Raw genomic sequence first — 12,993 nt, forward strand, 5'->3', positions numbered from 1 at the left:
AAGGGGAGGGGCGCGGCGCAAGGCGTCCTGGGAAACGTAGTCCAGAAACTCCGAGATGACCCCCAACAATTGAGGGAAGGAGAATTTTCTCAAGTGATTTGACACACAAATGTGTATGGGTCATAGTCACTCATCTTTTGGCATCTGAACTCACTCTCCCAGAGGTGGCTAAGTATAGCATCTTTCCATATATTACACCAAGCATCTGGCTGATGTTTTAAATTATAACATGGCAAACGGCTCTCCTTCTTCCTTTCTCAAATTTTCCCTTTCACCAAATTGACCCGTTGCCGCCGATTTTGTGGTTGTCCATGCTAGAAAAGCATTAGGATAATCTTTGACACCTCTTCTTTACTTAGTACCTACAGTCTTGCCAACTCCTGCTTTTTTCCTTTAAAACTCTACAGCCTCAGCCCGCGCGGTGGCGCGCGCCTGTAATCCCAGCGGTTCAGGAGGCTGAGGCAGGAGGATCCCGAGTTCAAAGGCAACCTCAGCAAAGCCCAGGCGCTAAGCAACTCAGTGAGACCCTGTCTCTAAATAAATGGGGATGTGGCTCAGTGGTCTAGTGCCCCTGAGTTTAATCCCCGATACCCGCCCCCGCCAAAAACAAACAAAAAAAAAACTCTATACAGCTTCACAAGAACTTCATTGCTTTCGTGGACTGTTGTAACCTTGGCTCTCTGCTCCTAGCCTCCCTCCTTGTTCCAACTGCTGTTTGGCTTTCAGACTTGCCTGAAGTCTCAGCCTGTGGCGGCTGTGTAACTAGAGTTCAGAGGGTCCTTCAGAAAGTACAGCGAGTTTCCAACTTCCCTTAATAACTGCCACTTTCCCAGACCCAGGGTATGCAGAGTACTGCCAAGAAAAGGTTCCCCTCATGATCAAATGTTCCTTTAAAAAACAAACAAACAACAACAACAACAAAAACAAGTATTGAACCCAGGGGTGCTTTATCACTAATCCACATCTCCAGGCCTTTTAAAATGTTTTCAATCTTGAGACTTGAGACAGGGTCTCTATCTATTGGTTAGGGCCTATGTTGGCCAGGCTGGCCTCAAACTTGCCATTTTTCTACTTAAGTCTCCCTTGTTGCTGGGATTATAGCGTGATCCACCACACTTGCCTCTGTACCTTCATTTATTAATCTATGTCTTTATTTCCTACCTCCAGCCTCACCCAGCTTTTCCTCTTCCCTGAGCTGGAAGATGAGAGGAGGTGACCTCTAAGAAGCTGAGGCCTGTAGGAAACAAGAACCAGCGCACAGGCCCTTGTGTCTCCTCTTACTCTACTGGGTCTCCTGCTGTGCTCTCCACCCAGGACCTGCTGCCTCTGTGCACTACTAGGTGCACAGCCCAACCAGTGTCATTTCTAAACTAAGAAAGGAAGGAAGGAAGGGAGGAAGGAAGGAAGAAAAAAAGAAAGAAGTTTAAAAAAAGATATAGGGAAGACCTAGAAAGGAGCCCTCTAAAGGCTCCCAGAGAGACAGGAGCTGCCTTTTTTTTTCCTTTTTTACATTAAATGAGTTAACATGCAAATATCATGCTCTTTGGCTCTGCTTCTGTGGATCCAGAGCAAAGGACTGCCGCACGCCGGGAGAAAGCCCAGATCCAACAAGCTGCTGCTGTCCAGCTCTGCTCCTCCCTGCTCAGCTAGGGCACTTGCTCTTCCCTGTTCTCACCAGAGAGGCACAAGCGCTCCGTCCCTTCCAGTGGCAGGCGAAGGGAAGAGAAAGGGTCTGTTGTTTTTCTCTCCTTGTTTCTCTCTCCCTCTCTGCTGATTACCAAGCTGCTGACCGGATCAGAAAGCTCTAATGGAAATCCTCCAGTGCTGGGCAAACCCCTCCTCCTCCAGAGAGCTTGTCTTTGACTAATTTTTCTTTCTCCCAATGGGAAAAAGAGAGAGAGAGAAAGAGGAAAAAAGAAAACCCACAAACTTCCTTTGAAAACCAGTTTGTAGTTAGGGCCTGGAGTGCGCACGCGGAGACTCAGCCTCTCAAGAATCCTGAAGCCACTCTGAGCCACCACCGGGAGCACCTGGGCTGTGCCCCTGCTTGTCCTCACCCTACTGCGGTGCCCCAGTCCTGGGCGTGAGTCCGGAAGTAGCCACAACCCAGCCTGGACGGCCAGCCACGCTTGTAAAGCTGTGTCAACCTGTATAAGCTGTGGACAGCCGGCCTGGTGGTGCCCTCGCTGATCCCACCTCCCCCATCAGACTGCCAGAGCTGCTCCGTCCTGGAACTGCACCCACTTCTTTAAGGTAAAACTTTGTCTTAACCATCTTCTCCATCTCCTCTCAGCCCGCAGCTCTCCTTTCCCTCTTCAGCTGGGGGACTTGACACCTGTCTGTCCTCCCATCTGTGGTTAGTCTGGATTATTTAGAGGAGCTAAGGCAGGAGGAACTTGTAAATAGACGCTCCTGGGTCCTTTTATCTCCTGCTTCTAGCCAAACCCTCCCCCCTCCTTGGAAGCAAGTAGACAGCACACTGTGGCAAGGTTTGATGATGAAGGGAAAATAGAAATCATTGTTTGCATGAGGATTTGGGTCAGGAGGAGATTGGTATGGGACAATAAGGTACTTGAGGGGAGAGGAAAGATCCTGATGTGTGTGTGTTGGGGGTGTCTTCTTGAAGCTACCTACCTATTTTGTTTCTTGCACTCTGACACTGACTAGGGAGGGACCAGAGTTGTCTAACTCCCCCACCCACCACCATAGGTTAATTCAGCTGCAGGAAAAGTGTAGGGCTGAAAAGAGGACAAACAAAAAACAGGTGAAATCCTGATTTGCTTGGGTTCCTCCCCCTCATCCTTTCCTACTCAGAAATACTCCAAGCTCTTGCTACCAGGAGTGTACCTTGAGAGGATGGAAACCCTGCATTACATTTCCTGCCCTGCCTCTCAGGACTTAGCCCACTTAACTCTGCCCAATTTCCCTAGAGTCCCCATTCCCTGTAGTGTTGAGCTCCTGGTTTCCTCTGGTTCATTCCTCTGGCCAGCCAGCTTCCCAGCCCCCACGTCATTATTGATTATTTCTAGCACTGGGCAGAAAATGAGTCCTGTTTTCTTCAAGCTTTTTTAACTTTCCCTGACTCTGACATCTGCTTCAAGACTCACCTTAAGTGCCATGTAGGAGGGGAGGAATAAAGGAGAGAGGGAAAAAAATGTGTAAAGCCTTTACAGGCAATATTTGATATTCTGATTCGAAATTAATAACATGTAAATGAATTGCAACTGACATGAATTATATTTGAATCAGGAGGATGATTGAATGACTAGGCTTATTTTTATTTTATTTTTTAAAATTTTTATTTATTTATTTATTTTTGCATTACAATTCTTAATATATCATTATACCATAATTTATCATATCTCTGATTATATATAAGATATGTTGACAGCAAATTCACATCTTCATACTAGGCCTATTTTTATTTCAGTTAATTTAACGTTCCTCATCCTCATTGGCCAGGCCTTCCTCCTAGCCCCAAATTCCTGCACCTTTACAAGAAAAAAAGTAGAACCCCAGGAGAGGAGGGAACTGGAGAAGAGGCAAAGGCAAGATCTTTAACCTGTTTAATTTCTACTTTTTTTTTTTTTCCCCTGACTAAAGAGTAGGGAGGGGAGTAAGGAGATTGAAGGGGGATGGTTTCTAGAAGCCAGGGTTTGTGGCTTTTTACCCTTTGTTACCCAGTGTTGATTAAATGTCTATCTGTGCCTGACTTGATGCTTAGTGCTGATAGAGAACAAGTTAAACAGGCCTAATCTTCACATCAAAAAGCACAGAGATGGAAACAGACATACAGAACATACACCAGTAGGTAACAGTGTAGGGAGTATTTTTTAAGTCAATCAATAATCAGCATTTCTCTTTTCCATATAAATAGTGGGCAAGAGAGTATCTCTGGGGTCAGGCAGATTGGGAGAAAAAAGAACTACTGGGAAATTGTTAACTCCAACTGTCCAGAGAAGCTACTGGAAGAATTTGCAGTGGGGCAGTCCTTTTTCTGCCCCCAATTTGAAGTTACTTATCTAAGGCACTCTCTAATTCAAGTCCCTATAACCTACATTTCCCCTCTGCAGCCTACAGGAAGCTCCTCCCAAGACATTTTTGCTGTGGTTTGGGCTTGTGTAAGGTTTGGTAGACTCCTTTGAGGAGAAAGACTTCCCTTCCTCACTAGCACATCACTTTTAGGAGCATGACACTGCATCTCCACTCCACCCCTGTCACTTTTCACCTTTGGGGTGACACAGGGAGACGGTACCCATGAGAATCCAAGCAGCCTGTGTGTGCTCAGGTTGTTTCATGGAGGGGTGGGATTTGGTGTGAGGGAGGAACTGCTGTTGTGCAGGCTACTGATATGATGCCCTTTCCAAGGTTGGCGGAGAGTTATCGTATTTAACCATTAGGATCCTTTGGTTTGTTTAGGTTAGTTTTGGTTTTCCTTTTTTTTCCAGTCCTGGGTACTGAACCAAAGCTTCACACTTGCTAGGCCATGAGCTGCACCCCTAGCCGACAGAAACAGATACCTCTGAATTAGCATAGTTTAACATTTCTTTGTCCATCTATTTTCCTCCTTCTCTGCTACATCTCCCTTTTTCTTTATCATTTTCTGTTTCAGGGAAGCTGGCTCCACTCAATGTGTTCAGTCCCTCCAGAACTATCACTCTCAAGCCTAGAAGCCCAAGGCACTGTTGGTTCCATCTGGTCACAAGTTAAAAGTGGAAAGATCTCAGTCTGAATCCTGTTTATGCAAGCTTAGAAAGGCATGTACTACTTGTAGCCAGGAGTGCCTGTGCAGATACACAGCCAGCCTTCCATACAGCATTCATTTTCTAAGACTTCTCTGGGTGGCTTTGCTTTCTGGCTCAACGATCTTCTTCTTACTGGACAGGTCTATGTTTTGCCTACCAAGACTGACATAGGCAAGCCCTTGAGGTTAGGAAACATCCTCAGCATCCCTCAGTTGACTCCCTTCCCATCATGGAGCACCCTCAGCCTGAACATCAGTCCTCGGGTAAGGCCAGGAATGCAGAAACAGACACCTCTGAAAACCAGGAGGTCCTCTCAGGACCAGATGAGTACCCTCAGGACCAAGACACCAGAGATGCTGATGAGGAAGCTGCAAAACAAGAGCCAGGAGACCAAGCTTTGTTACCAACCCAGAGTGGGGAGAACCTTGAGTCCCCTCCTCCTGAAACTAACTCAAGTCAACCTGGGCCATCCTGTAGCATATCACCTGAGGTAGAGACACTAGGAGCATGCTCCGGGCCCCAGGAGCTTCCCCAGTCTCCGAGGACCCAACAGACTGAGCCAGATTTCTACTGTGTAAAATGGATCCCCTGGAAGGGAGAACGGACACCCATCATCACCCAGAGCACTAATGGTCCTTGCCCTCTCCTTGCCATCATGAATATCCTCTTCCTTCAGTGGAAGGTAAGAGAAAGTCTGACATGAACTCAGAAATTATGGGGAACACTCTTCCCTGACCCACCTCCCTTTCATCCTGATTTTCTCAAAGCAATCTGAACTTTTCAGATTATTCTCTGTACTACTCCTGTCTCTCCTGTTCTCTAGCAAATAGGAAGACCTTGTAGTATTTCACATTTATTCTGTTGCTCCATTTCAAACCTTTTCCTCCCAACCCTAAATACCACAAGGCACCTCTCTCCACTGTTGTAGTTTCTTCCTTTGTGCTCTGAAAGGGAGACACACACATAGAATCACTCCTTCTACCCTAGGTGAAGCTATCTCCCCAGAAGGAAGTGATCACATCAGATGAGCTCATGACCCACCTTGGTGAGTAATTGGGCCTTAATGAGGAATTTCCTAAGGGGTTCCAGAGCTATCCCCTCAACCAGAAATTCAGACTACCAATGGATCCTCATTCTGGGTTCTAACGTAGCAGGGAAGCTAAGGGTCATTGGGCTTCTCTGCAAAGCTGGAGGATAAAGCCAAGGTCAAGATGTCAGGAATCCTGAGCCATGTGTGGTGGTACATTCCTATAATCCCAGGCTGAGGGTGGGAGCTGAGGCAGGAGGATCACAAGTGTGAGGCAAGCCTCAGCAACTTAGTGAGATCCTGTTTCAAAATAAAAAAAATAAAATAAAAACTTCTGGGGAGGTATTTCCATGGTTAAGCTCCCTTGGGTTCAATCCCTGTATTAAAAAAAAAAAAAAAAAAAAGTCAGGAGTCCTGAGTTATAACACCAATTCTGCTCTTAGCCTTTTTCTTTTCTTTTTTTCTTTTTTTCAGTTCTGGGGATCAACCCAGGGGTTGAGCATGCTAGGCAAGTGCTCTACCAGTGAGGTTCCCCCCATTTCTGCCCTTAGGTTTTGAATGTGAACTTGAGTAGGTCCTTCCCAGTTACAAGCCTGTTTCTTCCTCTGAGAAATGAAAGGTCTGAATTAGACTCTAAGGACCTTTCCAGTTCTAAAAATTTGTGGTTCTGTGACATTATCCCCATTCTCCAGGAAAAGAGGAAGCTGAGCCTTAGGACAAGTGGTGGGGCAGGTTGATAAAGTATCTGTCTTATAGGAAACTGCCTCTTGTCCATCCAACCTCAGGGAAAATCAGAGGGACTTCAGCTTAATTTTCAGCAGGTAAGGCAAGAAGTCCGGAGACTTAGGGGTTTTGTGGTTTGGAAGGGGACACTGGAACTATCGAGAGAAGCTGTTTGCTGCATCTTAAGAGGGCTCCTTGAACTTCTGCAGGTATAAGAGAGGATGTTATATCTCTATCCTGGAAAAGATTTCGCTTATATAAGATAAAGAAGGATTGAATCAGGGGAGGAATAGAATGGCTTGAAAGAATGTTAGGGAAGAAAAGCAACAAGTTTTGTTTTTGTTTTTGTTATTTTCCTGGACGTGGGAGTGGGAAAGGCGGCTAGGCTGTTCATCTTTTTTTTCCAATCCCCAGAATGTGGACGATGCAATGACAGTGCTGCCAAAGCTGGCCACCGGTCTTGATGTCAATGTGCGATTCACAGGCGTCTCTGACTTTGAGTATACACCCGAATGCAGTGTCTTTGACCTACTAGGCATACCTCTGTACCATGGCTGGCTTGTTGATCCACAGGTGATGGTGGAAGCCCCCCTGAGTCCTTTACCTCGCTGGAGCTGACCTGAGTGAGGCAAAATGTTGTGGGTTGGGTGCCGGGTAGGAGTTAGATTGGCTTGGGAGGGGAGTAGAATTTGGAGACTGAATTTCTTGAATTTTAGCCTTTTTTTTTTTTTTTTTTTCCTGGTAGAGGTAGCATTCTAGTACAAGCAAACCATATGCAAATATGCAAATAGGATCAGTTCTTTTTTTAACATATATGTATTTTTTTAAATTTATTTATTTTTTAGCTTTAGGTGGACACAATATCTTTATTTTATTTTTATATGGTGCTGAGGATCGAACCCAGTGCCTCACAAATGCCAGGCAAGCGCGCTACTACTTGAGCCATATCCCCAGCCCCTATATGTATTTTTTTTAAGTTGTCAATGGACCTTTATTTATTTATTTATTTATTTATCTATCTATTTATTTACTTATATGTGGTGCTAAGAATCAAACCCAGTGTGTCACACACACCAGGCAAGTGCTCTACCACTGAGCACAAACCCAGCCCAGAAACATTTTTTTAATTTTATATATATATATATATATATATATATATATATATATTGTATTTAGACACAATACCTTTATTTTTATGTGGTGCTGAGGATTGAACCAGGGCCGCACACCTGAAGGCGAGTGCTCTACCACTGAGCCACATCCCCAGCCCTAGAATCAGTTCTTTAGACATCAAAAATTGAGGAACTGGGCTGCAGTTGTGGCGCAGTGCTCGAGCACTTGCCTACCATGTGTGAGGCACTGGGTTTGATTCTCAGCACCATATATAAATAAATAAAATAAAGGTCCATTGACTATTAAAAATATATATATATATTAAAAAGAAAAAATTGTTCAGGAACTGCTGCTCTAAGTGCAGTAGCACACACCTGTAATCCCAGTGACTTGGGAGCCTGAGGCAGGAGGATCTCAAGTTCAGACCCAGCCTCAGCAACTTAGCCAGGCCCTAAGGACTGAGTGAGAACCTGTTTCAGAAGAGGATGTGGTGGGAAAGGTACATTCATTCATTGCTGGTGGGACTGCAAATTGGTGCAAACCACTGTGGAAGGCAGTATGGAGATTCCTCAGAAAACTTGGAATGGAACCACCATTTGCCTAAGTTATCCCACTCCTTGGAATATATCCAAAGGACTTAAAATCAGCATACTGTTGCAACATGGCCACATCAATGTTTATAGCAGCTCAATTCATGATAGCTACGCTATGAAACCAAACTATGTGCCTTCCAACAGATGAATGGATAAAGAAAATGTGGTATATATACACAATAGAGTATTACTCAACCATAAAGAAAAATGAAATTATGGCATTTCATAAATGGATGGAACTAGAGACTATCATGCTAAGTGAAAGAAGCCAGTCCCAAAAACAAAGGCCTAATGTTCTCTCTGATATGCAATAAGGGGGAGGGGAGAGAAGAATAGAAGTACTTTGGATTAGACAAAGGGGAATGAAGGGAAGGGAGAGGGGATGGGAATAGGAAAGACAGTAGAATGAATCCAACATTCCTTTCCTATGTTCATGTGTGAATAGATGACCAGTGTACCTCCACATCATGTAAGACCACAAGAACGGGAAGTTATACTCCATGTATGTATAATATGTCAAAATACATACTACTGTCATGTATAACTAAAAATAACAAATAAAAAATTTTGAAAGAAATATTTTTTTAAGAAATGGCTCAGTGGTGGGCTGGGGTTGTAGCTCAGTGGTAGAGCACTTGCCTAGCATGTGTGGGGCACTGGGTTCAATCCTCAGCACCACATAAAAATAAATAAATAAAAATAAAGGTATTGTGTCCACCTACAACTAAAAAAACATTAAAAAAATGACTCAGTTGTTAAAAGACCCTGGGTTCAATCTTGATCCCCAAACAGAACACTTTGATCATAAGGTCATAGTCTTTGTGGGCTTCCTTTCTTTCCTTAAATAAACTCAACATTCTTTCTCACTCCCCACCCTACTCCCTGAATGTGCAGAGTCCAGAGGCTGTGAGCGCAGTTGGGAAACTGAGTTACAACCAGCTAGTAGAGAAGATCATCACCTGCAAACACTCCACTGACCCCAACCTCGTGACAGAAGGTGACATCCCTCCTCCCTCATGGATCTTATTCGAAGGGTAGAATAGCTGCTTAGGTTCATTGTTTGTTGTCTCCTGCCATTCTCCCACTAGAGTGTAAGCTCCCTAAGAGAAAGTTTGGGAAATTTGTCTGTTTAATGCAGGGATACATCTTCCCTCTCCGCGGCCTCCTGGGCTTAGTGTAGTACCTCACATGAGGTAGCTGCTCAATATCATTTTCCTTTTTTTTTTTTTTTTTTTTTTAAGGCACTGGGGACTGAACCCAGGGCACTCTACCGCTGAGGTTCACCCCCAGCCTTACTTATTTATTTATTTGTATCACTGGGGATTGAACCCAGGAGTGCTCTACTACTGGTACTACGGGGCTATATCTTGAGCCCTTTTTATTTTTTATTTTGAGGGTCTCAACAATAAGTTGCTGAGGGCCTTATCAATCTGCTGAGGCTGGCTTCAAACTTAGAATACTCTTGCCTTGACCTCCTGAGTCACTGGGATTACCACAGGCATATGCCACTACACCTAGCCCTTTTTTTGTTGTTGTTTTTAGTCAGCTGATTTTCTTTCTTTTTTTTTTTTTTTTTAATCTGGATTCGTAGCTTCTCTGTAGATATCACATCTGACAATGGTGGTACCTACTTGTCATAGCCACAATCAGTGGGTGATGAATTGTGGTTGCCTCTTTGGATAAGGTGAACCAAGTTCTCCCTCGCTTGACATTTAGCAGTTTTGCCTCTTTTCTGCCTAATCCCTATAAATATTTGAGACAACACACCTTGGGGGTTTTTTGTTTTTGTTTTACATCAGGGATTGAATCCAGGGTTGCTTAACCACTGAGCCACATCTTCAGCCTTTGTTATATTTTACTTTGAGACAGGGTCTCGCTGAATTGCTGAGGCTATCCTCAAACTTGTGATCCTCCTGCTTTAGCCTCCTGAGTAGCCGGGATTATAGGCATTACCACCACCCCTGACAAGGGATTTTAGAAAGTCAGATTCAGAAGGACTTTTGACAGGTACTCTTTGGATGATCCTTCCTATCTTAGACTTCATTTTGTTTCATTTATTTTTTGATGGTGCAGGGGGTTGAACCCACAACCTCCTATACACTAGGCAAGTGCTTTACCACAGAGCTGAGCTATATGCCCGGTCCTTTTTTTTTTTTCCTTTTAATCATGGACTTTGGATGTAAGCCAAATTTCTCCCATCTTATGCCTTCTGGTAGGCTTGATCGCAGAGCAGTTCCTGGAGACCACTGCAGCACAGCTGACCTACCATGGCCTGTGTGAGCTTACAGCGGCTGCCAAGGAGGGTGAACTTAGTGTCTTTTTCCGCAACAACCACTTTAGCACTATGACTAAGCACAAGGTGATAAGGGTTTGGAGGTGTTGGGGGGTTGGGGTGCTGTGGTTTCCCCATGCCTTTTTCTTCTGGGTCTGTTTCTTCTGGGTCAGTCAGGATAAGGTGAGTTAAGCTGCAGTAACAAATATCACTGAAATCCTTGTGGTTTACCACAAACAAATGTTTTTTTTCTCACTCATACTATGTGTATGTCTAATGAAGATTGGCTACATTCTGACCCATTCCATCTTCACTCTAGGACCAGGCTGACCAAAAAGTCTTAATCTGAAATATATGTAGGGAAAGAGAGAGGAACACTGTTGTACACTCACTGTTAGTGCTTCTTCCCGGAAATGGTCATTTCTGCTCATATCTCAGAGGCCAGACAAAGCCATAAAGGATAAGTCCACCATCAGTGGAACAGGAAGCTACAATCCTCTCCCAGAAAGGGGCAGTGGAAATTTTTAACACCACCACAGTCTTTGAGAGTTAAAAATTGCCTGCCGAAGCTCTCTAAGAGTTCAGTAGAAGAGAAGTCTCTGGTTCCCAAAGAATTTATTCCTACCGCCATCAAAAGAGACCAGAGGACCATAAGAAATAGGGTGAAAAGCATGGTCTTGGGCTGCATCCCAACAAATGTTTTTTTTTTTTTCTCAATCATACTATGTGTATGTCTAATGAAGACTGGCTACATTCTACACTTGACCAAAATAACCACCATACTTACACCCAACTCCACATGGACATACACTCAGACGTCCCTTCCCTCTCCATACTGTGGGTGCGTGTATTCCGTAGGCTAACACTGTGGAGTTCCAGCCAGCCCATCACTTAATTCAAGTGGTCTGTGCATCTCAGTAATGTTGGGAAGTAAATTGCCTCTGTGTCACTTATCCCACCAGTTGGCTGTCCTTTTCTTTGCAGAGTCATTTGTACCTACTGGTCACTGACCAGGGTTTTCTCCAGGAGGAGCAAGTGGTATGGGAGAGCCTGCACAACGTGGACGGAGACAGCTGCTTCTGTGACTCTGACTTCCACCTGAGTCATTCCCTCGGCCAGGGCCCTGAAGCACAAGGTGGGGGTAGCTCCCCAGAGAAGCAGCTGCAGGTAGACCAGGTGTGTGGGCTTTGGGGAAGGTGCCCAGAGCTCCTCGCCTCACAGAGTTTTTTGCTGTAAGAGAGCCACGTGTGATTTATTGTGTCAAGGCCACACCCCTAACACCCCTGCGCCTTCACTCTGCTGCCTTCAGATCATCTCCTTGTTTGCATTTTCTGGCACCAGGGATACAGCTGGCTGTGTGTTTTCCCCTGGAGGGGGAGAAGTTGGAGAATTTGAAGGAAAGCCTAGTTTGGAAACCTTGCCTGAGTCTCCTTCCCTGCCAGCCTTTGCCCACCTGGGAACTCTTGTTCTCTCTAGGATTACCTGGTGGCCTTGTCCTTGCAACAGCAGCAGCAGCCACAAGGAATGCTGGGCCTTAGTGACCTGGAGCTGGCCCAGCAACTTCAGCAAGAGGAGTATCAACAGCAGCAACCAGTCCAGCCTGCGCAGATGCGGGCCCTGTCACCCCAGGTAAGCCTCTGTCACCTTCCCTTAGCGGGGCCAGACCACCCGCTGTGCCTTGTCCAGGTCACTTTTGTTTCTGCACTGGTCTCTTCAAGGTGTCCCTTGGGACCCTTCTCCTGCTGGACCCTCTTCCTGTAACCCCTTCCTGTTTTTCTCTCCCTATAGTCCCTCCTGATCCCGACCCCCTAACCCCTTGAATGTCAGTCCTCTACTCTTCCAAAGTTGTTGGATGACCAAATGTTAAATCCCGCACAGGGGAGAGGAGCCACGTCAGGACGCCCAGCCGGGGAGCGCCGACAGAGGCCGAAGCAGGAGTCGGACTGTACTCTGCTATAGCTCTGCCCGCTGCTCTTCTGAGCTGCCCAGTTTCTCAAGAGGCTGTGGTTAGGTTGCTGCTCCCCCATCTCAACCCCTGAGATACATGGGGTAGCTTATTTATGGACTGTTTTGTTGGGGGTCAGACCAGGCAGTGGTAGATACCAAGGTCAAACTCGGTAATGTGCTGCTGCCTTCTCTTCCTCCCAGGGCAACACTGGGATGGGCCCGGTGCAGATGTCTGATTCCTAACTCCCTTTCCCGGAAAAATCACATGAACACACGACTCAGGGTGAGGGCCTATCTGGGCTGCACCTCTCTCCCTCCTCCCTACCCAGCAGGCCTGTCTTCTTTTGCTTCAGGGTTTGATTTGGGTTTCTATATCTGTTATTTGTAATGCCTTCCTAGGGGTTTGGAAATAAAATTCTTTCCTGAGATGTTATTTGGCTTCCCCTGCAGCCATGGGGTTAAGTATTTGACCCAATTGAGGAATGCAAAGCGGGTGCAGAGAGGGAGGCTGCTGCCTGTGGTTTCTAACAGAGCCAGCAGGGGGAATCCAAGCCTGCCTTTTTCCTCCTCCTT

At 45.5% G+C, this 12,993-nt stretch overlaps 1 protein-coding gene across 5 annotated transcripts; it reads left to right on the forward strand.

Annotated features, from left to right (window-relative positions):
- The first annotated feature begins 1,167 nt into the window (after positions 1 to 1,167).
- On the forward strand, positions 1,168 to 12,853 carry Mindy1 (MINDY lysine 48 deubiquitinase 1). 5 transcript variants are annotated; one of them, XM_078027601.1, is made up of 12 exons: positions 1,168 to 2,253; positions 3,431 to 3,548; positions 4,613 to 5,427; positions 5,733 to 5,790; positions 6,529 to 6,593; positions 6,910 to 7,068; positions 8,647 to 8,703; positions 9,096 to 9,198; positions 10,418 to 10,560; positions 11,458 to 11,649; positions 11,950 to 12,102; positions 12,352 to 12,853. In XM_078027601.1, exons 3-12 carry the CDS (start codon positions 4,975 to 4,977, stop codon positions 12,430 to 12,432), a joined length of 1,464 nt encoding a protein of 487 aa, XP_077883727.1. In that variant the 5' UTR covers positions 1,168 to 2,253; positions 3,431 to 3,548; positions 4,613 to 4,974; the 3' UTR covers positions 12,433 to 12,853. The 5 variants fall into 5 exon arrangements, with proteins under 5 accessions (XP_077883727.1, XP_040143472.1, XP_021586106.1 ...); XM_040287538.2 differs by lacking the exon at positions 3,431 to 3,548 and having other exon boundaries at positions 4,613 to 4,757; positions 4,886 to 5,427; XM_021730431.3 differs by lacking the exon at positions 3,431 to 3,548.
- Positions 12,854 to 12,993: the final 140 nt, after the last annotated feature.

This window comes from Ictidomys tridecemlineatus, chromosome 11 (assembly GCF_052094955.1).
Source record: "Ictidomys tridecemlineatus isolate mIctTri1 chromosome 11, mIctTri1.hap1, whole genome shotgun sequence".
NCBI lineage: Eukaryota > Metazoa > Chordata > Mammalia > Rodentia > Sciuridae > Ictidomys > Ictidomys tridecemlineatus.

Excerpts from the sequence above, each read along its gene's own strand:
- Mindy1 (XM_078027601.1), top strand. The coding sequence starts at position 4,975 with ATGGAGCACCCTCAGCCTGAACATCAGTCCTCGGGTAAGGCCAGGAAT. Across the intron at positions 5,791-6,528 it reads TGAGCTCATGACCCACCTTG|GAAACTGCCTCTTGTCCATC; the intron begins GTGAGTAATTGG and ends TCTGTCTTATAG. Across the intron at positions 9,199-10,417 it reads CCCCAACCTCGTGACAGAAG|GCTTGATCGCAGAGCAGTTC; the intron begins GTGACATCCCTC and ends GCCTTCTGGTAG.